At 44.3% G+C, this 22,306-nt stretch overlaps 4 protein-coding genes, 2 non-coding genes and 1 pseudogene across 7 annotated transcripts; 2 read left to right on the top strand and 5 right to left on the bottom strand.

The window, feature by feature from the left end:
- Positions 1 to 122: 122 nt before the first annotated feature.
- LOC135651572 (transcription factor JUNGBRUNNEN 1-like) lies at positions 123 to 1,597 on the bottom strand. Its single transcript, XM_065171755.1, has 3 exons — positions 1,346 to 1,597; positions 896 to 1,179; positions 123 to 798 (listed from the first exon to the last, which is right to left on the bottom strand). The coding sequence occupies exons 1-3, from the start codon at positions 1,557 to 1,559 to the stop codon at positions 493 to 495; spliced, it is 804 nt and encodes a 267-aa protein (XP_065027827.1). The 5' UTR covers positions 1,560 to 1,597; the 3' UTR covers positions 123 to 492.
- A 3,656-nt stretch (positions 1,598 to 5,253) lies between these two features.
- Positions 5,254 to 5,327, top strand: TRNAE-UUC (transfer RNA glutamic acid (anticodon UUC)). Its single transcript has one exon. It is a non-coding gene; the product is annotated as a tRNA-Glu (tRNA).
- Positions 5,328 to 7,632: 2,305 nt separating this feature from the next.
- Positions 7,633 to 9,215, bottom strand: LOC135651571 (cysteine desulfurase, mitochondrial-like; annotated as a pseudogene).
- Positions 9,216 to 9,648: 433 nt separating this feature from the next.
- LOC135651570 (receptor-like protein kinase 7) lies at positions 9,649 to 13,116 on the bottom strand. The gene is made up of 2 exons (XM_065171754.1): positions 10,385 to 13,116; positions 9,649 to 10,108 (listed from the first exon to the last, which is right to left on the bottom strand). Exons 1-2 carry the CDS (start codon positions 12,984 to 12,986, stop codon positions 9,723 to 9,725), a joined length of 2,988 nt encoding a protein of 995 aa, XP_065027826.1. The 5' UTR covers positions 12,987 to 13,116; the 3' UTR covers positions 9,649 to 9,722.
- Positions 13,117 to 15,390: 2,274 nt separating this feature from the next.
- Positions 15,391 to 15,463, top strand: TRNAR-CCU (transfer RNA arginine (anticodon CCU)). Its single transcript has one exon. It is a non-coding gene; the product is annotated as a tRNA-Arg (tRNA).
- A 1,008-nt stretch (positions 15,464 to 16,471) lies between these two features.
- On the bottom strand, positions 16,472 to 18,170 carry LOC104000397 (uncharacterized). Its single transcript, XM_009422425.3, has one exon. It carries the CDS (start codon positions 18,076 to 18,078, stop codon positions 16,732 to 16,734), a length of 1,347 nt encoding a protein of 448 aa, XP_009420700.2. The 5' UTR covers positions 18,079 to 18,170; the 3' UTR covers positions 16,472 to 16,731.
- A 397-nt stretch (positions 18,171 to 18,567) lies between these two features.
- On the bottom strand, positions 18,568 to 22,306 carry LOC104000398 (acidic leucine-rich nuclear phosphoprotein 32-related protein 2). Of its 2 annotated transcripts, XR_010501576.1 has the most exons (3): positions 21,599 to 22,306; positions 18,953 to 19,167; positions 18,568 to 18,796 (listed from the first exon to the last, which is right to left on the bottom strand). XR_010501576.1 is itself a non-coding variant. In XM_009422426.3 (2 exons), exons 1-2 carry the CDS (start codon positions 22,262 to 22,264, stop codon positions 19,003 to 19,005), a joined length of 831 nt encoding a protein of 276 aa, XP_009420701.2. In that variant the 5' UTR covers positions 22,265 to 22,306; the 3' UTR covers positions 18,812 to 19,002. The 2 variants fall into 2 exon arrangements, 1 of the variants encoding a protein (XP_009420701.2); XM_009422426.3 differs by lacking the exon at positions 18,568 to 18,796 and having other exon boundaries at positions 18,812 to 19,167.

The raw sequence follows: 22,306 nt of genomic DNA, 5'->3' as shown, positions 1-22,306 counted from the left end.
ATATATATATATATATATATATATATATATATATATGATTGGGTTCAAATCCAGCTTATGTGGAATTTGAATCCGTAGCTTCAATCGCTGTATTTGATTAGGTCAAACGAAGACATCCATCATAAACGCTTTAAAAGGTTATGCTTTTTAGTCTATGATAGCGAAAACAACATATACATTATAATAAGCCACATTATGGAAGCCTCGATCGGGACAAGCAAATAGATATCCACAAGTTTCATGAAATTATAGGCTTCGAGAAGATCTCTCTCTTCAGTTTTTCTACAAGTCAGTCAACGAAACCACGTCAAACTTGTTCTTGTTGCTTCAGGTACAGGTCATGCCACGAAGCCATTTCTTGTTCTTGGTATCAAACAAGGAAGATTTCCTCAGACCAAAAACCAGCAGCTACTCGACCTCCTCCTGCATGTATAAGATGCCTCGTATCATGTTGAAGTTGCATCTACTTCTTCTTGTCAGCATTCCATGTTGTTATTTACAGTAAGAGAACACATTTTGAACTGTCATGAACTCCACCATCCTTCCAAGCTCGTCCCAGTTGCCATCCGGGAAGAAGTCATTCGCGTAGGGAGTCGGTCCCACGTCGGAGTACAACGCCGCCATGGGAGCCTGCGCCACCGAGTTCCGCTGGCTTGCATGCGTTTGGCAGTCCGAGGAGGCATCGAACCTGAACTCGTCGTTCCCGTCATCAGATTTTTTCTTGCTGATCGAATCCCTCCAGCTTCTCTTGGGGGCGGCAATACTCCGCTGAAAGATTCGGCATATCGTCCAAATCTCCTGCAACAGATGATGAAGGTTTAGAGCGTGTTGGAGACGGACGACGACAACACGAGTACGTCCTGAGAAGAAGGGAAGGGAAGGGAAGGGAACTCACAGCTTCTTGCATGGTAGGGCAAGTGTTGTCGGTGTTGGTGCAAGGAAGGCGGAACTCGTGCATCATCCAGTCCGTCTTGGTGCCTTTCCCGGCGCTGCCTGTGTAGTAAACGAGGGACTTCTTGAGGCCGATGCAGCGACCGGCGGAGCATATGGACCTGTCGATGCCGGTGGCCTTCCAGAATCCGGATCCGGTGACCCTGTTCGGCCTGATGCTGTTCCTGTACTTCCTACCTCTCAGGCAAAAGAAGTACCATTCCTTCTCTCCGGCAGAGCTCATGACTTCTGCGAGGTTTGAGGGGGATCGATCAAACGTTGGTCAAAATGAATGCTAATAGCTAACTAAATGACAACGAGCGATACTTCTTCTTCAGCGATGGAAAGCCCTAATCGTGACTTAATCGGTACACGTTCTTACTCATAGCACAGGAGACGAGAGAATCTAACTTACTTGGAAGATCCCAAGGATCATGCTTGTAGATATCGATCTCTTTGATGATGTCTATGCTGAAGGCCTTCTTCGCAACCTTCCTCCGCAGGTAAAAGCCGACGAGCTCTTCATCGGTGGGATGAAACCGGAATCCCGGAAGCACCACGTCCTTCCCTTCCTCCTCTTCTACTGTGATCCCTTGTTGCTGCCCGGCCTTCTCCCGCTTCTCCTCCATATTCTCTTTCTCTCCGCTGTTCCTCTAAGCTTACTTCTTCCGTTCCTTCTTCGTATGTGACAAAGACAATGAGCCTCCCTGTCTTATAAATGCAAAGCAACCGTGGTCAAGTCATTACCTCTCTCTCTCTCTCTCTCTCTCTCTCTCTCTCTCTCTCTCTACATTACTTCCTTCTTCTTCTAGCTAGTTGAAAGCTACACTCGATTCTCAGTGACTTTTTGCCAATGAACCGAGGCATGAATGTTGTGCAAATTTCTAATCTCGTGGCAGATGAGTGGAATAAATTGTATGGTCTGTGGATTGGCATGATAAGAAGGAAGGTTAGCTCGATCAGTCTCTGTTCTGGAACGGGGGACCATTGATAGGATGATAGATATATATATAGAACCCATGCATTTCTCCAAGTGTATTGAGAATTCTGTCCTTTCACATGATGCAAAAAACTTGTCCAAGGATAAGGACCGATAAGGTGTCATAATTACGTCACGAGGGTAATAAGACGATAACAATAATAAAATAGTAAATCTTGATTATTTGAGATCAATCTTTTATGGTGATCGAGATACGTAAAAAATCATATGTTTAACTAAATTTAGAATATTTTTAATATTTATTTATGATTTTTATTAAAAAAATTTTAAATCTTCTTCTATTTCTTTTCGTATTACTAATATTAATTATTTCACGTCTTCTATAATATATTATTGGTCTGATAATTATTTTATAATTTTTTTCTTTTAATCTCAAAGGTATATGATAATCATACAAAACTCTTGACATCCCTCGTCATTTTGACCATTTTGTTTTTACTCTACGAAGAATATCTTCATCGATCTTTCCATCTTATTGAATAATTGATCTAATATATCTAAATTTTTTACTTAAAAGACTTCTTGTCCATTCAATCAAACTATATTCTCCTATCTATTTCTAGAATTATTAAGATTATATTTTATATATTTTGTTTTAGTCCTACTTAATTTAAGATATTTAGTTTGTAAAGCTTACCTCTAGCTCTAGTTTATAATTAATTTAACTTATGCTATCACCTATATTCAACAAATAACATACACTAAGAAATAAATTCATCTATTATCAATATAAAATGAAAAAAAACTTAAATGTAGATCCTTAATATAATTTAATACTAATAGGAAACTCATTAAACACATTTACTATAGTTCTAACACTAGTAACTACATTATCATATATATCTTTAATAATATCAATATAATTAATAGATATATCTTTCTTTTCTAGAACCTATCATAATAAATCTCTAGCAACCTATTATACATTTTCTATAAATCAATAAAAATTATATTAAAATAATAATAATTAACATTATAAAAAAATTAGGTGTTGAAATGTAGCTATGCATGTGTTAAACGAGGCATGGCAAAAGCAAATAGGATGATCTTAGTTTGATTTTTGCATGCTAAGGTGACCATTCACACGGTCTATTCTTTCGATTATAATTGTGCCGACGATATTTATCTCCTGTCGTCACCATCATCATTATTATTTTCGATTGTTAGGCGATTATTATCATATATGTATATGTATATGTATATGTCCGACGTCTTAAAGTAACATGAGATGTTGGCAGTAGACAAGTTAGTTGATTTAATTGTTGACATTTATGATCACAAGATGATACTTAATTACATCATTTCTGATATGCCGGATGAATTTGATCATGATTATGTGCATGCATCAAAGTAACAAATGTAAAGCTCATCGACATCGACTGGAATCTTTTGTGATCATTTGTGGTGTTCTTTAAGAGACTTTTAAACACATTAAATTCTCTGGAGTTTGAACTTTCAAGCTGTTGGAAGAATTAGATAACGTGGTAACTTCTTTGCTTTTTTTTCTTAAGAAGCCATGGAAAAGGAAAGAAAAAGGATTTCAATCATCTTAAGCTGCCTTCAACTTGGTGAGAAGAATTTTGTAGTCTTTAGGGATTTAGCTTGTCACATCCAATAATACATGTAGTCTTGTGACTCTTTCAGGTTTGTGTCTCTTCAGTTCCTTGCATCACAATCATCTTGTCATTGTGAGATCTCTTGCTCATCCAAAGGATGCTACTATTTTTGTCTTGTTCTTAAAGAATGGTGGTGATTTTTCTAAGTCACATTGTGACTAATGAGAGACACTAGCAATTTTCTGCTTATGCGTCAGGCTGTAAAAGAATGAAAGGAACTTGTCATTTTCTACGACAATGTTGTTCACATTGAGAGGGTTGTTTTGCTTCGAGAAAGATGTCTATGCTATCATTTATATTGACAAAGTCAAATGGCTTATTGTTTTTGCACTGAAGAAAGGTCAAATTGTCTCCCAATAGTCCATAGAAAGCACTGTATGCTGCCAAAGTCTGAACTTGAATTTGAAGTGATAACAGTCTCTCTGAAAAGTCATGACGAGAATGCTTGAAGGTGAATGTTGACCATCAAAAAGAAGACAACTGGAAAATTTTCTGTATTCACATGAGCAAAATTAAAGTGATCTTAAAGCATCTAATACTTTTTAAAGTAATATATATATTTTTTGGTCAGGAAAACAAGCATAGAATTACTGCTGACACAAGTGAAGAGGGGCTTAGCATCACCATCATCTTCAAGCAAATTTAGTGTTGTTAGCACTCAGCAACTTTTCTCAGAAGCAAAAGGTGTATGTTTATGAGATCAATTGACTTGAAAGGCTTCAGCAAACTTGGAAATAGAAGATGTGTGTTGTTTGAATTCATCATATTTGGTTGAAGGATCCATGCTACATAATTTGGAAATAGGATATATTGGCCTGAATTGATTGCTTCACTGTGATCTCTCATCTCATTTTACTGCCTTCATAGTGTGAGAACTACTACTATTATTGACATGGACTGGAAAATAGAAAATACATGTAGCATGATACTTTTCTCATGACACAGCAATGGTGTGTGAACATTGTGCCATGGAAAAGTTAAGGAGACATGCAGATAAAATGTGGAAATTTCAAGGAGCCTAATAATGAAGTCCAGCCTTCTGGTCCCATGGCATGGTAGACAGAGACCAAGATCATAAATTGGTGGATTCAATAGGAGATTCTTGGTTCCACTTTGATCATTGATACAAGGGTCTGCCTCAATCGAAACAAAGATATATACACACACAAACACACCTCAGCATGACCTGAGAAGAGCCCAGTGAAGTCTTGCATCCCAAGGTTGAAACTGAGACATGAGGAGGGATGTTGACTTCATTGTTGATCCCACTTGTAATCCATGTTAGAATTTTTGACAGGTAATCAATCCTTAAAGATGGCCTCTTCCCTTTTGCTAGTTTATAGATCAAGAGATCTTGTGCTAGAGAAAGGAGGGTGAACTAAGCATGATTAGCTCCGCAACTATATGATTCAGTAATTATCATCGTCACCATCAATGTCATTGATTTCGTATTATTATTTTCCTTCCGAAGATTCTTCCTAGTCGAACATACAGTGATGCTATTCCTCGCATTTGAAAGCAAACACAAAAGTGGAAGAACCGCATGCCATGGGCTGCGATTTGGTCAACTCTTGCGGGTTCATCCTCCTTTACCGTATTCAACGGTCAAGATGGATTGCTACGGTGACGGAAATTAGACGACAGCATGATTAGTTTATTTTTCTAACTCTTAACTAAGTATCAAAAGTAAACACCACAATGCACGATTCCATTGTCGTCTAGTCCGGTTAGGATACCTGGCTTTCACCCAGGCGACCCGGGTTCAAATCCCGGCAATGGAAATTTTTTGCTTAATAATTAATGGGCTAATTTCCCAAAAAAAAAAATTTTTTGTTTGGTAATTTTTCATATAGAATCATTTAACTTTGAAAAATTTTTACAAAACGTCCTGAGATATATATAAAAAAACTCATCGCCTTCTGTCCTATACTCTTGTCGAACTTACAGCTGTTATGAGTGCAAACGTCTATGCTCGTATTAAGCCCCAAGGGAATCACGTCCCGAGATATACATAAACAACCTGTGCCAAGAAAGGAGAGGTGGTGGAACGGCCAATAAAGATAGAACGGCCAATACTAACTGAGAATTTTTTTGAAGTTAAGAGTGGGATGCAAAAAAATTTTCCAAAGCCTTTTTAGAAAATTCGTCCATAACATTAGAATTACTAGTAGGAACAGTTGCAACTTCATTTCCTCTTTTTCAATGATGAATCCCTCAGCAATACAAACTTAATTTTACCTCAGAATTATTTTGGAATCACCTGTAAACATATTTTTATTCCTTCATAAGACAGTACTTGCTTTGAATAGCCTTTTTGATCTCTCCTAAACTCAAACAAGAGTTCTCAAGGAACTGCTCATGATGCAAGGAAAATTAAAATAAATCAAGACAAACCAAATGTGGCATGTAAAAGATAAGAAGTCAGATTATACCACATATTAGGAACATCCAACTCAGTCTGAGAACCAATCAGACACCTTCACTTTGTGACAAGAGCAGAGCAAGCAGCAGATATCCAACAAACAATATAAAGTATTATCAAATAACTTATCAGAGAATACTCGACAAGTAGTTAAATATCGATTCGATAACGTAACTTATCAAAGAAGCTAACAATATACTGATCTAATCTGTTCAATATCATTAAATAAATTGTAAAAGATATGGTCAAGAATTGATACATTGGCAACTCATACAGCTAATCCAACTCCTTCCTAGCAGTCAAAGAACATACCTAACAGTATTCACATGGACACAGGAAGTTTTCATCATAAGAACTTCTAAAGGCAATCATTTCCCTATCTGATTTGTAACCTATTCGCAGCTCCGTCAAAATTCACTTGTTGGAGGTAACTGACAATCGTGCTCATTGGACTATCTTCTTTGCCAACTTTTGGAAGCCTCAGAAACCTCAGAAGCATTAATACAATCTTCAAATAGCTTACAACACAACTGCCTTATACACCACAGAATAATCTTTAACAATATGGGGTGCCACTCGAAACAATTCAGAACACTAGAGGTATTAGCAGGAAGCTGCATCTTGATCGATTTATTTCTCCTCCAACATATTTGAGCAAAGGGGCACTGGACCAAAATATGCAACACAGGTTCCAAATGAGAAGCAAGATTAGCCAACATAGTTTGCTTTGCATAGACTCGATGGATTTTGGTCAGACGATTCCTGAAGAAGCTTATTTCCCTAGGGGTACAAGTATCTCATCATGTTCCTAAATTTTGTTCGGATCATGATTCTCTGCATGTTGAGCTGAGATTGACAAGGAACACTTCCAGCAAAACAACAAAATCATTCAAATCTGTGGAAGAGTGGCAGAATGATGAATCAGAACACAAAACAAATAACAGCTCGCTACAAAATAGAGATCACATTTGTGTAACCGAGAAAATTCAAGACTGCGAGTTAAAAACACCACAACAAACCTCAGAGAAGCAAAAAATATTCAATGACTACAGAAATTTCTTTTGAACATTTGATGTTTAAAAGAAATTGCATCAGATATAAGTACTGGAAGCTAATTTATTAATTTTCTAACAAAACTACTCGATGTAATGATGAAACCATTAATTTATGAGAACCTTACCAGCAGTGAGAAACAAATCAACTGTTACTCGAAGAATTCTTATGTTCACCTTTGTATCTGTATGCTGGCAAACACTTTGTAATCACAATCCAAGTTCCCTACTCTTCAAAGTTCAAACCAAATCCATGTAACTGAACGTAATTGACGTGAATTAATATCCTGTCACATCGAGTTATAATGCTAACAAAACAGGCCTAGATATCAACACATGACCAATCCAACTCGCACATCAACCATCATAGTTTTGGTCCTTATTAATGTTTCAGCAATAATATGAACCTCAAGCATCAAGAGTCTCCGAGGCATTTTGTTTTAATAACATTACAAAACCCAAAATAAATACCACTTGTCTTCATACATGCAACTAACTCAGAAAAGCTCAGGATATTACCAAATAACAAGCCATTTGTGTGAAGTTTATGCAAAACCTGAGAAATCCTTATTGCACATGAGGTCCGATGGAATGGTAAGAGTTCTCCATATGTACTAGAAAGATCATCGGGATAATTGATTATGACACACATGCATCCACACATATTTTGACTATAAAAAAGTCCTTTTGAAACCTAAACTTTTAACTAGAGAGGGAATTGTAGGGAACCTGAATATGGGAAGAGAGACAATGTTCATAATCTCCAACACAGCAGAATCCAAGTTCTCATTATTTGTCTTCTCCTTCACCTGAAGCTTCGGTTCTTCCTTACTGCTATATATATGTAGAATACAGTTCATCACCATGAATTTAGTGTTGAGCCCACTGGATGCTCTTGAGATCAACCCCTTCCTCGACCATCTCATAGAGCGGACTCATCTCCCTCAGCTTCTCAACCTGCCTCACTGTCAGCTATATTGCCTTGTCGATCTCGGCCTCTGGTGTGAACCTCCCGATGCCAAATTTGAGGGATGTACGTGCCATGTCTTCGTCCACACCGAGGGCCCTCAGTACATACGATGGCTCAAGACTGGCACTTGTACAAGCGCTCCCACTTGACACAGCCACCTCCTTCAGCCCCATCAATAGGCTCAAGTTCCCGGGATAGCGGTGCTCCAAGCTCCCATTAACCACCACGCCGTCCAGCCTTGCTCTGATGCCATTCAAGAGCCTCTCCTGCAGCGACGAGATGCGGCGGCTGTCGTATTCCATATCCTTCTCCGCGATCTCGCAGGCGGCACCCATCCCGACGGCTAGAGGGGTCGGAACGGTCCCACTCCGGATGCCTCTTTCCTGCCCGCCGCCTCAGATGAGCGGCGGATGTAGAGGGCGCCTACGCCCTTAGGGCCGTAGATTTTGTGCCCGCTAAGCGACATGTGCCCGATCCCCATCTTCTCGACAACGATGGGGATTTTCCCAAGGGCCTAAGTGGCATCGGTGTGGAAGACAACGCCCTTCTCGCGGCAGATGCGACCGAACTCCTCCAGGGGCTGGACAACGCCAATCTCATTGTTGACGGCCATGACGGAGACGAGGCCGGTGTCGGGACGGATGGCGGCGCCTAGTTGGTCGAGGTCGACGAGGCCATCGGGGCGGACAGGGAGGTAGGTGACATCGAAGCCCTCCTGCTGGAGGTGGCGGCAAGAGTCGAGGACGCACTTGTGCTCGGTCTGGGTGGTGACGACGTGCCGCTTGCGGGTGCGGTGGAAGCGCATTAGGCCCTTGACCGAGATGTTGTTAGATTCGGTGGCGCCCAAGGTGAAGAAGATCTCCTTGGGGATCGCCTGGGCACGGGCGGCCTCGACGCGGACTCAGACTCCCAGCCGTAGAGGTGGGTTCGGAGTGGGGGTTCCCGAAGCGCGCCAGGTACAAAGGAAGCATGGCGTCGAGGACGCGAGGATCGACGGGGGTGGTGGCCTGCATGTCGAGGTAGACGGGGCGACCAGAGATCTTGACGCCTTTCATCGAGACGACCCCCGCCTGCTCCTCCGGCTCAACCCCCATAGTTCGATAAAGGGCCTCCGCGCGCGGCGAAGAAGGCGAACGACGGCAGTGGTCATGGCGGTCGATTTGGCGTAAAGGGTTTCCTTCCGAATCGGGCGGAGATGCTGACGGTATGACATATCAGAAGAAAGTAGCAGGTGATGCGGAGGTCAGAAAGCTCTTGAGGCGGAAGGCCAAAAGCGGTGGGAGGCAATGTAACCACGTGTCCCGTATGGATGCGGGGCCCGTTGATGCAACCTTTCCGAACCAAAATTTTAACCAATATGAAATATCAGGTAAAGAATATGATTGTTTTGTACGAATCTTAAAAAGGGTGACGTTAAAACGAACGCTCGGGATTTGCTACTAATTATATTATGCTTCATGACGTATATATTATTATGTTTATGGAAGGAGGATTTGCTACTAATTATATTATGGCTTGATTCGATGATATTTGACCAATCAAGATATTGACTCTTGTCCAACATTCAATTTTGACTTGCGATCCAATTTGCAGATGCAGCACATGGCATTTTTAATTACGAGAAGCAAAACCTTATGTGTGGAGCCGCGATAATATCGTATATTCCTAATCTCATCCAATCTATCATATGTAATATATGTATATATTACATATATCAGTCATCCTTTTGGGATTAATCACCCACAACAGCTTCAGAGTCCACCTTCTTGGCCTTGCCACCACCGAACGCGCCACTAAAAGCTCGGCCCCTCCCTGCCTCCTCCAGCATTTGGACCACCGCCCTGATCGACGGCCGCGTGGCCGGTAGCCTCGCCGTGCACAGCACCGCAATCCGCAGCACCTTCACGGCCTCCTCCCTCGCCCATTCCGGGATTCGCAAGTCCACCATAGCCATCACGCTCTCCCTGTTCCCCATCCTCCTCGACGCCCAGTGGACGATGTCCTTGTTCTCACCGTACTCCGCCTCTATCGGCTGCCTCCCCGTCACCAGCTCCATCAGCACCACTCCGAAGCTATACACGTCGCTCTTCTCGTTCACCTTCCATGTGTATGCGTACTCTGCACATCTCCAAGGAGAAACAAAAAAGAGTGAGCGCAGGTTGGGTGTGTTTTCAGCTAAAGTTGAAACAGAGAGTTGTTCTATGTTTGAACGCAGGACGTGCGAAAAGGAAGGAATAATTTGTGGTATGTTCCGAAGTCTACCGAGGAATCAAACTGGAAGCCAATCGACATCAGTCTATGATTTGATTCCCTTATGATTCTACTGCACTTTTCATACGTAAAGAAGATTGAAGTATTTGCTGATAGTACGAGACAGTGGCAGTTGACGATCACCTGGGGCAATGTAGCCGTAGGTGCCGGCGATGACGTGCGCGGAGGAGCCCTCCTTCCCTCCTCCTGCGCCGGAGGCGGCGGACTGCAGCACCTTGGCGAGGCCGAAGTCGGCGATGCGGGGCTTGAAGCACTGGTCGAGCAGGATGTTGCTGGACTTCACGTCCCGGTGCAGGATGGGGCGGTCCCAGCCATGGTGAAGGTATTCCAGCCCCCTCGCCGCCCCCACGGCGATCTCGTACCTCTCGTCCCACCCCAGCTCACTCGCCTTCCCCGCCGACGGTCCGTGCAGACGATCCCACAGGCTCCCGTTCGGCAGGTGCTCGTACACTAGCAGGCATGACTCCTCGCTCGTTATGCTGCAGTAGAGCTTCACCAAGTTGACGTGCCTCACCGCGCTCAGCGTCGCGATCTCCGCCTCGAATTCCCTCCGCGCCGGCCGCCTCCGCCCCCGCGCCCCCAGTATCGCCGCCGTGCTCCTCTCCTTCGTCCCCCCCACCGGGTCGTTCCATATGTGCTTCACCGCCACCACCTCCCCGCTCGCCAGCTCCACGCGGTACACCTCCCCGGAGCCCCCCTTCCCGATGAGGTTGTCCGGCTTGATCGCGTCGACGATCTCCTGCTCATCGAACGTCAGGATCCGGAAGGATTTCAGGTCCCATGATGGGTCCTTGACGACAGCATGGTGGCCGCCGTGCCCGTCGGCTAGGCGCTTCCTGAGGGCGATGTAGAGGCCGAAGCAGGCGAGGATGACAGCAGCGCCGGCGAGGAAGCAAGTGAGGACGACGCGGAGCTCGTCTGAGGAGCCTCTCGTGGTTGCGGGGCACTGCCTGAGCGAGCGGAGGCTGTTGGCCCCGCCACCCTCGGCGCAGAGACCGGAGTTCCCGGCAAAGCTCCTGTTGTACGCGGCAATGGCGAGCGCCGCTGGGACCGCGCCGGTGAGCTGGTTGTTGGAGAGGTCGAGGGCGGAGAGCTTCAGTGGGGCGAGGCTCACCGGTATCTCGCCCGATAGCTGGTTGTTCGACAGGTCCAGCGAATTTAGACTCGTCAGCTGGCCGAGGCTCGCGGGAATTGGCCCAGAGAGGTTATTTGCGGCGAGGCCGACGGAGCTTAACCTGACGCAGGAGCCGATCGCGTTCGGAATCGTGCCGGAGAAGGCGTTGCTTTCAAAATTAAGACTCAGGAGTTGCTTTAGCTCTCCAATGCTCGCAGGAATCTCGCCGTAGAACCGGTTGTACGACACGTCTATGTTCACGATAGACGTCACTCCTCCGATCTCCGGTGGCAACTTACCGGAGAACCGGTTTTCACTGAGGTCCAGCTGGTACAGAGACTTGGCCTTGCCGACCCCGGCGCCGATCCCGCCTTCGAACTGGTTGACGGCGAGGTCGATTATGTTCAAATTTGGAAGACTCCAGAGCCCGGCGGGAACCACGCCGGAGAGCGAATTCTTGCTCACCCTGAACCGCACCAATGACAAACAGCTACCGTAGTTGGCTGGGATCTCGCCGGTGAAATTGTTCTCTAGTATCAGAAGCCTAGTCATCGTTCCCATCCTGCACATGTCCGGCGGGATGCCGCCGGTGAAGAAGTTGGTGGACACGTCGATGAAGTCGAACTTCGCCCAGCTCCCGAGCGTCGGCGGGAGCGTCCCGGTGAGCCGATTGGTGTAGAGCGAGAGGTTCGTGAGATACCGGAACTCCCCGAACTCTGGCGGCACCTCGCCGGAGAGGTCGTTCATGAACAGCTGGAGCGAGACGAGACTCGTCAAGCTCCGGAGCTCCGCGAGGTCGCCCTCCAGTTGATTCATGGACGCGTCGAAGTAGGCCAATCGTGAGAGATTGCCGAACCCAGCCGGGATTCTTCCGGTGAGCGAATTGTTGAAAAGCTCCAGCATCCAGAGCTTGGAGAGCCTCGCGATCTCCGGGGGGATTCCGCCGGTGAGCAAATTGCTGGCAAGCTCGAGATCGACGAGCTCGGTCAAGTTCCCAATCGAGGGCGGGATATCGCCGTGGATATTGCAGAAGGAGAGGAATACCCAGTTGAGCTTGGTCAAGCTCACCACCACCTTCGGGAAGGGACTGGGGTCGAACGAGTTATCGCCGAGGCTGAGCACCTGGAGCCCGGTGAGGTGGGCTAGGGATCCCCACGGAAAGGCGCCAGTGAGGGTGTTGCCGGAGAGATTCAAGACCCGTAGCTCGCTCAGCGGTGCCAGGTCGGGAACGGGCCCGGCGAGGTTGTTGGCAGCGAGGTCAAGGCGGCGGAGGGCAGTGCAGTTGCGGAGGTCAGCAGAGACAGAGCCGGAGAGGGAGTTCAAGCCAAGGGAAAGGGAAGAGAGAGAGGGAAGTCGGCAGAGGGACGCGAAGGATATCTCGCCAGAGATGCCGGCGTCGGTGAGGTCGATCTCGGACACGGAGCCAGTGGAATCACACCTGACTCCGACGAAGCCGCACGCGGGGCTGCCCGCATCCCATGATTCGAAGGTACTGCTCTTGGCGGCCGTCAGAGATGCTCGAAACTGCGACAGGATCTGGAGTTCTTCCTCGGGAGTTGCTGTGCCTCCTTGGAGGAGGCAGAGCACGAGGAGGAGGAAGAGGAGCTGCATCGGGGGGTGGAGAGAGATTTGCCGCAGATTTCTTTACAACCTTCCACTTCGGAAGATGTGGAGCGACGGATTGCTATGTCCTCGAGAGAGTGGATGAGGCGGCCGCTGCGGCTTTTGTCTTGGAGTGATGGCGGAGGCGGCCACAGGTGAGCGAGTGCGTTGGATACGTGTGCCTTTGTTGGCCGCCGCGTTTGACTTTGGGGATTTCTCGTCGCGTCACGTGGGTCATTCCTTTTGAAGCATACAATAACTTACGGTCCGTCCGCTGTGGGGCCGACCGTCGCGCCCATTCACGGAGTAAGTAGGCGAGCGAGTAAACAATGTTGCTGTGGTAAAAACCCAGCTCGCTTACTCGAACGAGAAAGGCCGTCCATCGTCATCAATTATCGTGTAAAGGCCGTACGAAGACAAAAATATTAAGATCACTAATGGCGATGATGTACTCACGTGAAGGGATGTCGACGCGTGGGGCCAAAACAATTGGTTGCGCATGAGTCTCGTCTCCGCGTCATCGACTGACGTGTGATGTGAACGTGTGCAGATTCATCGACCGACACCCCACCTGGCGTCGCATTGGTCGACACGCACTGGACCCCGCACTCGCATACTCGTGTCGGTGGCGATCGACGCGCAACACCTGGACCTGACCCCATGTGCATGTGGCTCGGAGAATGTGAGACCGGAATACTACATAGGTTCGACTATATAGACATTAATTCAGAGACAAGCGGAGCTCCGAAAAGGCGGGTCAAATGATGGGTAGATGAGCGGTGCATGGGACCCTACAAATCCTCGTTTCTCGCATGCGAATCTTCTTTGACCCCCCCCCCCCCCCCCCCTGTCACTGCTCATTATGGTGAATCCACAAACCTAAGCTAGAAAGCTAATGCTGCAGGACTAATGGTGAAAGTGGTGGTCAAAGGATTTAGGGTTGGAGAAGATATGGCCACTGATGCTGCCATTTAGCTCTTGGATTTGATATGGCTGGTGAGTGGAGAAGATCTATTGACACACTCACTTGTTATGTTATGCTTGCTTTTGTGGTGACACCAACCAAATTATTGCTCTCAAGATTTGGCATGCCTAATGGTGATGATTCAAGTTGAAATTAATGAGCTTATGTTGGTATGTTCGGAATTTTTGTTAAAGAAAATTCATGAATTTGTCGAAAACTAAACAGCAAAGAAGGGCTTATTATTATTCTTTTGGACATTGGTTACCATTTTTTGTTTTTATTTTAACTTATTCAATCAAAGTTTATTCATGCCTCTCTGATATCATATTATTATTATCATTATTATTATTTAAGGGAGTTGAGTTTTACTATGATTGGTCAAGATTAAAAGTTTATGTTGTTAAATTATGGACAAAGCCTATTATTATATATGAGACTCTTTTAGTCTTTAGAGATTTTTCTTTTTAGTTCATCACATTTTTATATCATACATGAATATTTTTAAATGATAAGTGATAAATAATCTTGAGACATACTCTATTATTAGTAGTACAGTCCATAAACATTCATTAGACCTAAGTTGTCTTATCATAAACTTGACTTCCATAAGCTTAGTCGTCTCCAATTGGATTTCTTATCAGTACTTGATTGAAAACTTATGGTGCTTTTTGTTCCAACAATTAGGAATTAAGATCTATGTGGAGTCAATGATGCTATACAAAGTGCGGTCACCACTTGAGTCAATGATTCATATCGTCCAATGTGAGATTGGCACTGCTTACACGTTCGTTGACTTGGTCAAAATGTTTCGTTGACCAAGCTTTGACCAGAGCTTGGGGGTACGTTTGGATCTCCACCTACATTCTTGAGGTTGATGATATATCAATCTTCAAAGATTAAGAATAGGGAAATTTTTTAATGTTTTTGGTTCACCTAATATTATTTTATTATGGATTTTAAATATTCAACTTTCGGGCTATTCATAGGTATAACATTTAGCTGATGATAAGTTCAACGAATGACTCTATTACATGAGGGTATTCTCGATAAATGATCCTTTCGTACTTAAATGAGTAGAGATTCAGAATAGGTATAATACTTTAAATAAATTCAAGAAAACATCAAAAGATCTTTTATAATGAGATAATATCATCATTCAATTAAAGATAAAATTTATGAGATATATTAATTTCTTTATCGTATGAAGAGTTACTTGTATTTATTATTTTACTTTATAGTATTATTAAGAGATTCTCCCATTAGACTTCATTTTCACTTTGGAAAAAATAGATGGAGATTGATTGAGTAAAAATATTCCATATTTATTATCTATAATATGATAAATAATTTAAGAGTTGGTGATGAAATGGCCTCCACTAATTTATTATAATTGTAAGATTTATTTGTTTTATAATATAATTAAAATATAAACGGAAACTAAGACATAAAGCGCCTGTAGCTCAGTGGATAGAGCGTCTGTTTCCTAAGCAGAAAGTCGTAGGTTCGACCCCTACCTGGCGCGATTATATTTTTTTGTTTATATTATATCACTAAAAGCTCCCGATATACATACTTTTTGGGATCCTCAATAATGAGGAACCAAACAAAGAACCTTCGAGTGAGATCTTATGTTTCTTAGATGAGAACTATTTCCAATAATGATTTTAGTGAAAGTTTTGGTATTTACAATCCGAGCAATCAACTTGTGCGATCATATTATAAAAATTCCTTGTAACTTATTGCAATACAAATTTTGGATCATTTTGTCACACTTTTTAAGATTTTTCTTATGTGAAGAACACAAGTTTATGTTGATATGCTTGACATGATACACTGTGAGAGGAAGAGGAAACAATAAAACCAAAAAATAATAATAATCTCATAAATTAACATAAGTCTATAGAATATTATTATGATCCGATACTCATTGCATAGATATTATCAAATTTATTATTATAAATTAATTATTTAATATATTTAAATAATAAATTTAAGAAATATGAAAAGAAACTTATTTTGTAAATCATAATCCAAAACCAAGTAATTATAATCTTAAGACGAAGACTTATATGGATTTTCATGAATACAATTACCAAAGAAGAGCTTCTTAAAACACTAAATAAAGATTTTAGGCCTCGATATAATGTGAACCAAAACTTAAACATATGAATGACTGGGACAAAAATTAGTAATGAAAAAGAGGAAAAAATTGGCTAAACGATAACAAAATCAAATTATTATTGAAACAAATGAGGCGATTAATGATAATAAAATGTACTATTAGCACTAGAGATTTTTGAGTTTTCTTCCCTTAATTTCTAGAAATTCTCATAGAATTTCATAAGTTAGTAAAAAAATAATAAAAACAAAAATATTGATCCTAACATGCAACACCAATAGAAGATTTCAACCTCTCACTGCAGATGGAACTCATATGAAAGAGATAAAGTGAGCCAAATAATTGAGTGTGTATCTTTTGATGGGAATCTATATTTAAGGGATAAACAACAAAGATGGTTAAACCACATGGTTAAACATAATAATAATTATCATTAGATGCGGCAAAAAGCTTCATAGTAGCAGCGGTTGTAAAGCAACAGCCGGTTGAAGTCTTTCATCAGTAGAATTGCGTACTAGTGCTACTATAGCTTAGGATGTTCTGTGCACACACTCCATTGCAAGCAGAAGCAGAGCAAGTTGCAGTTCATGGTCGAGTAAAGCAATGGAAGAAGAAGATAGCAACAACAGAGATCAATTACTCTTCTTTATTGGTGCCAAGAAGAAGATAGCTTAAGAGGAGGTTAACGCAGCAGCGGCTGGGGGTGGCACCGGAGCGAGGGTGCTGATGTAGGGCACGTACTTGGCACCGCGGACGTCGTCCCAGGTGGGCCAGCCAAACGCCGCCGCCACGCGCACCCGCTTGGTCGCCAAGTTAACGCCCACCACTCTTCCCTCCACCCAAAGCAGAACCTCCAGTTCGCCGCCCTGGAACCTCATGGGCCATGGCCGCTTCTTGAACACCAACTGGCCACCCGCCTCTACCTCCCACGCCTCCTCCTCCTCCTCCGAATTTGTGTTCCATCTTTTCTTCAAGTCCATGGATGCCACCAGTGCCCACTGGTCGGACTTCGGCAGCAGCTTGTGGACCTGCACCACCTCCTCGGTCACGGCGGTGCAGAACAGCCGACCGCCGTCGCCCATCTGGCCGATCTCCCACCGAACCTCTACCGCGTAATTCATTGGCCAATGCACCATTCGGACACTGTCCTTCGCCGGGTCGTACCCGACCACCGTGAGCATCGTCGTCCGCCAGTATGCCACGCCGCCGCCGGCGATGCCGGAGTCCGGGAGCAGGCACTCCGCCGCGCACACCTCGTTGGAGGTCCACCAGCCGCCGGCCGACGACGAGAAGGTCTGGAATCCGAAGATTCCCGAACTGGCCCCGATGATCCTGAAGCCGATCACGATGGTGTAGTCAGAGCGAAAGTTGTAGACGCCGGGGACGAAGATGAGGACGGCGGCGGGTTCGGGACCGGGGTTGTGGGGCGGGCGGGGGACGGCGGCCCAGGCGGCGGTAGCCGGGTTGCACACGAAGAAGTCGCAGGAGGAGGGGGCGTAGCAGAGGAGGAGTCCGTTGGAGGAGGAGCAGACTGCGATGGGAGAGACGGGGAAGAAGGAGAGGGCGGGGTCGGGGAGGACGTGGGCGGCGGCCGGGGGGAAAGGCACATAGGCGACGGAGGCGTCGACGGACGATCCGAAGAAGACGCCGGCGATGGAGCGGTGGGAGCGAGACTGGGTATGGGCGAAGATGGGGGAGGAGACGTGGCGGGCCCAGGAGCGGGAGACGGCGCGGAGGCGGAGGATGGAACTGGCGGGAAGAAGGAAGAGGGCGTGGTCGCGGACGGCGTCGGCGAGGGGCTTGTGGATCTCGTTGTGGATGAGTTTGATCCGGGCGAGGAGGCGCTTGCGGGCGGCCGCTCGGTTGCGGCGGACGAGGTATTGGACGTCGTCGTAGGACTCTGCCGCCTCGGCGCCGCGCTTGTCTGCGGCGTCGTTGTCGCCATTATCGGTATCGGCGTGGTGATCGTCGTCGCCTTCGGGGCGATCGGGAAGTAAAAGTTGGGAAGAAGACTCCATGGCTCTCCCGAGTCGTGCTGGTCTTCGCCCTGCTTCCTTTCGATCGCTTAACGAAGAAGTCAGTGCCTAGTGGAAGCAGGCGGGTATTAGGAATCCACCTTCTCTTATCTTGTATACTAACCATCGTGACCATTACGCCGTAGGTTTTAACCGGTCAGCATACCTCAACTCGGTCTGCATTCCTTTTCTTACATTTATCTAAAATTATCTATATTTATAATAATTATATATATACATATACATATGTATATATATATACATATACATATATATATATATATATATATATTCTATTGCCATATCCGGATTGTAATTTTAGGTAATGTACAAAAATGGACCTATATAGCGTATACGGTAACATCAACCCTTTATTTATGATAATTATGTATTAGGATTCCTAATATCAAAAGTAAATAACAGGATAACGTACTGCTAATACTAATTAATGTTCAATGTTCAATACTAATTAATACATATTAGAAGGGTTTCTTTGGAAGAAGCAAACAGAGGCTTTATAATACGTTACAAATACAAAGGTATTGCTCAAAACATAATATGTATGGTAGATGACATATATTATTACCTACTAGAATATATTTCATATGATGTGGCTGTGACATGGAGTACTCCAAAAGCCAACAAGCTCGTCTTGCAAGTTCTTATGCAGGTCATGAGTTGATCCGCTCATCGTCCTCGGTGTCCACGTTACAGCGCCATACTGAATAAAGAAGAATAAGAAGCCAGGAAAGACTAATAATAATTATAGAACAACAATTCTGTCAATTAAAATTTAATATTAGTGATGCTTAACAAAATCATAACTTTGTCAATGAACCTCTCAAAAACCTCATCTCGGTAGATACTCTCCATTTACCACTTGTTCTCACTTTCGGTGATGCAGCAGCCACAGGTTCACATAATTTTTCATGCGTCATCGTCCCTCTCCCTCTTCCTGGAAGATTTATGTTGAAGGACACCATTGTTTTGATGCTTCACCTGATCATGCTCACCACCGGGGCCATTTTTGCTTCCTCCATTTGCATTTTTATTTTTATGCTCTGCATTGGCTGTTCCATTGTTGCCCTCATCCTGGGATTAAGAATTTTAGAATTAGGAAAAGCAAAACAGCAGTGTGCCGAATTCCCATAGGAAACATCTAACAATTGCTGGGTTGGTCTTTACATTTATTATAATTATGCAGATGCACATAGGAAACATCTAACAAATGAACTTATGATAGAAAAAGCATCGAACCAAAGATAAGCACAAGTAATAAATAAGGAGCAGCAGCATACTATTGCAATCTAGTGGAATAGTAATCACAAGAACATTAGATAAGAGAACAAACTACGATAGCGAACCACACAATATAAGCATTAATCTGGCAGAGAGATGCCAGAGGCTAAGTGAATGTTTTGCATATCGAACCTATTAGGCGAAGGACATCTCTGTTGAAACTGGTAAAATGAATGCCTAAAACCACATTAATACAAGAAACTGTGCATTTAGAAGCAGTGATAAACTTGGCCAAATAAATCAAAAGAATTACAATTCATCTTCACCCTAGTCTCTGAGGTCAGCTAAATGGATTCCCCCCGCCCTCGTACTTTTTAAGCTTGTCTGGTTCAAGTGTCATGACATCCTTACCGTTTCTTAATCCTTGCTGTTTCGCTAGTTTGCCACTGAATTTGCATAAACTTTATCTCACCAGCAAATTTTTAGAATTTAAGCACAATTGACACAAACAGACACCAGAAAAAGAAGAAAAAAAATCTTAATTGTTCCTGTCGCAGTTATTTGCTCGAGATTTGAGAACATTTCAAACAAGACAGACTACCTGGCCCACTATCCTATGCAAAGTAGAATAAGATTAATAGGTTTAGGTAGGTAACTGGTCCAAATTGAGTCAATTAGGAGCCTGATTTTAGCCAACCAATTTAGTCCATATGATAGGTTATCAATTGGTTTGGAAATTTGTGGTTACATACACAGGCCACAAGTTTGTCTTGTCATCTAATTGCTATGGCTATATTAGTTCATAGTTTCGATTGAGTGAAAGTTTAAGAAGTTTTATAGTATTTCATCTGTTGTTTCAGAATAAGGACCTAAAGGTAAAGGCAAACGGGATTGTGGTAATCCTAAGACTGGCCAAAAGAGCATGGCCTGTACCATGTTTTTGGTGAAAATAAAGGATTTGACCATGAGAATGCCGGTCTTGTGTTTTTCCTCCATTCTTCTCTCTTCTTCTACTCACTACTGTACCGTTAGGCCTCAAAATCTGAACTTAAATCCTATGAGCCTCATTGTTAATCTTTACTCCAAGCCTACCAGCTCAACTCTATTTCAATCACTGCCTCTGTGCTTTCAAATTTCACTGAAAACTCAACTGGATCTGCTTAGACTCTTCATAACCATGCGGCTTCAATTGACTACCTACCGTGCATGAATACTGTAATTTATTCAATAGATCCCAACAAGACATATTTGCAGTTCTACAAGGGATCAAAATTCAAACACCCTGTAGTAGTGATTCCCTTCTGAAACCCTCATTTAACCTTTAGATACTCATGGCAACGCGACAAGGGTACTGGCCCAATTCATGCAAAATGTAAAAGGATCTGACACTCCGACAACTACCCACACCCATTAATCATGCCCAACGCAGTCAATAGCCAGTGCAACTTAGACAGGAAAATCCAAAACCAAACCAAGCTCAATTGGTGAGCTTCGGCTGAGATGCTTTGTTAGGCCCCTTGAGCTTAAACTGACTCAAATTTGGACTGAGATCAAATTCAAGCGTCCGGGGACCCTACCCAACCTACAATGTAGTGTTGGCCCATTCAAGTCCAACACTAATTTAGTATCAACAAACCTTAATCCCACTATCTCTCTGCATGATTCTATCCCTTTATATCTCCTTATTCTTCTGTCATTCATCACCAACTACTGGCCATAATTTCCCCAGTGGCATCCAATCCTCCTGACATTTGAGCCACCTCTCGCTGTTGCAACCTTGGAGAATACCCTCCTGACGCACTTGCCCTATCACTGGTGTCACTGGTATGCTGACAAGCATCACTGTTGCAACTTGGTACTGATTCCTGAAAGGAGAAATAACATAAAGGATTGCACTGCAATGGGATATGGTAGTGTCGTAGCCATAACGACAGATTCGAAGCTCATAAATACTCTATCCTGAAGGATCTGTCAGGGAATGTATCATGAAAGCAACAGATATTTGCAGACATTTATAGAAGAAAAACTAATTCTTGGGGGTATCAGTGATTCTACGAGTATATGCCTTATACAGCCATCCTTAAGATTTATATATCTATGTGGGGAAAAGAATATTGCGCAAAAAACATATTTTTGCGCATATCCATGCTACAAATTTTTAGAAGCTTAGAGTTTGCAGAAACCACTGCTTCACTTTGATCTCTAATATACAGCACAACAACAACAAACAAGAAAATTTCATTGTATCACATCAGAATGCATAAAAAACAAAGCATCAACTTACCTCGATTCCATTCTGCTCATCTCCTTCGTCCTCCTCGTCCTCATCTGATTCTTCTCCTTCTTCATCTCCATCGTCGCCTTCTTCTTCTTCTTCTTCTTCCTCGTCTACAATTTCGTCGTCTTCATCCTCCTCATCATCACCCTCTTCTTCCTCTTCATCTTCCTCCTCCTCATCGTCAGTCTCCGTCCGCTCATTCCCATTTGCGTCTGCCTTATCCAAATACTTCAGAGATCCGAACAAGCCGAAAACTTTGGATCGGTATCCCTCGATCTTGGTCACCGGGCACTCATATAGGTCCAGCGACTCCAGCCGGAGCTTTGCAAGCGGGGCGAGGTCCTCGACCGACGCGATGCGGTTGTTAGAGAGGTCGAGGTCGCGGAGGGCGTCAAGCCGGGCATCGACCAGGGCGTGGAGCCCGCCGACGATGCGGTTGTCGGAGAGGACGAGCCGGCGGAGAGCCGGAAGGCAGGGAAAGCCCTCGAGGGAGGAGAGACGAACGTTGGCGACGGAAAGGTGCTCCAGGGCGGCGAACCTCCCCTCAAAGAAGGACGGCGGCGGGAGGCGGCCGCTGGGGCACTTCACGGCGCAATCGAGCGTGAGGGCCCGCGGCGGCTCCGACCTCCCCTTCAGCGCCGCCGCTACGGCACGCTCCCACGCTTCGGTCATCGCTGTACGGAACGGAGTCAGACACCTAAACCTCAAGCCCTA

The sequence above is a fragment of the Musa acuminata genome, chromosome BXJ3-10 (assembly GCF_036884655.1).
Source record: "Musa acuminata AAA Group cultivar baxijiao chromosome BXJ3-10, Cavendish_Baxijiao_AAA, whole genome shotgun sequence".
Lineage (NCBI taxonomy): Eukaryota > Viridiplantae > Streptophyta > Magnoliopsida > Zingiberales > Musaceae > Musa > Musa acuminata.
The sequence above is the reverse complement of the archived record's forward strand: the minus strand, read 5'-3'. Positions and strand labels throughout refer to the sequence as shown.

Excerpts from the sequence above, each read along its gene's own strand:
- LOC135651572 (XM_065171755.1), bottom strand. The coding sequence starts at position 1,559 with ATGGAGGAGAAGCGGGAGAAGGCCGGGCAGCAACAAGGGATCACAGTA. Across the intron at positions 1,180-1,345 it reads TGATCCTTGGGATCTTCCAA|AAGTCATGAGCTCTGCCGGA; the intron begins GTAAGTTAGATT and ends CAAACCTCGCAG. Across the intron at positions 799-895 it reads GCCCTACCATGCAAGAAGCT|GAGATTTGGACGATATGCCG; the intron begins GTGAGTTCCCTT and ends CATCTGTTGCAG.
- LOC135651570 (XM_065171754.1), bottom strand. The coding sequence starts at position 12,986 with ATGCAGCTCCTCTTCCTCCTCCTCGTGCTCTGCCTCCTCCAAGGAGGC. Across the intron at positions 10,109-10,384 it reads CTACGGCTACATTGCCCCAG|AGTACGCATACACATGGAAG; the intron begins GTGATCGTCAAC and ends GGAGATGTGCAG.
- LOC104000397 (XM_009422425.3), bottom strand. The coding sequence starts at position 18,078 with ATGGAGTCTTCTTCCCAACTTTTACTTCCCGATCGCCCCGAAGGCGAC.
- LOC104000398 (XM_009422426.3), bottom strand. The coding sequence starts at position 22,264 with ATGACCGAAGCGTGGGAGCGTGCCGTAGCGGCGGCGCTGAAGGGGAGG. Across the intron at positions 19,168-21,598 it reads ATGAGCAGAATGGAATCGAG|GATGAGGGCAACAATGGAAC; the intron begins GTAAGTTGATGC and ends TCTTAATCCCAG.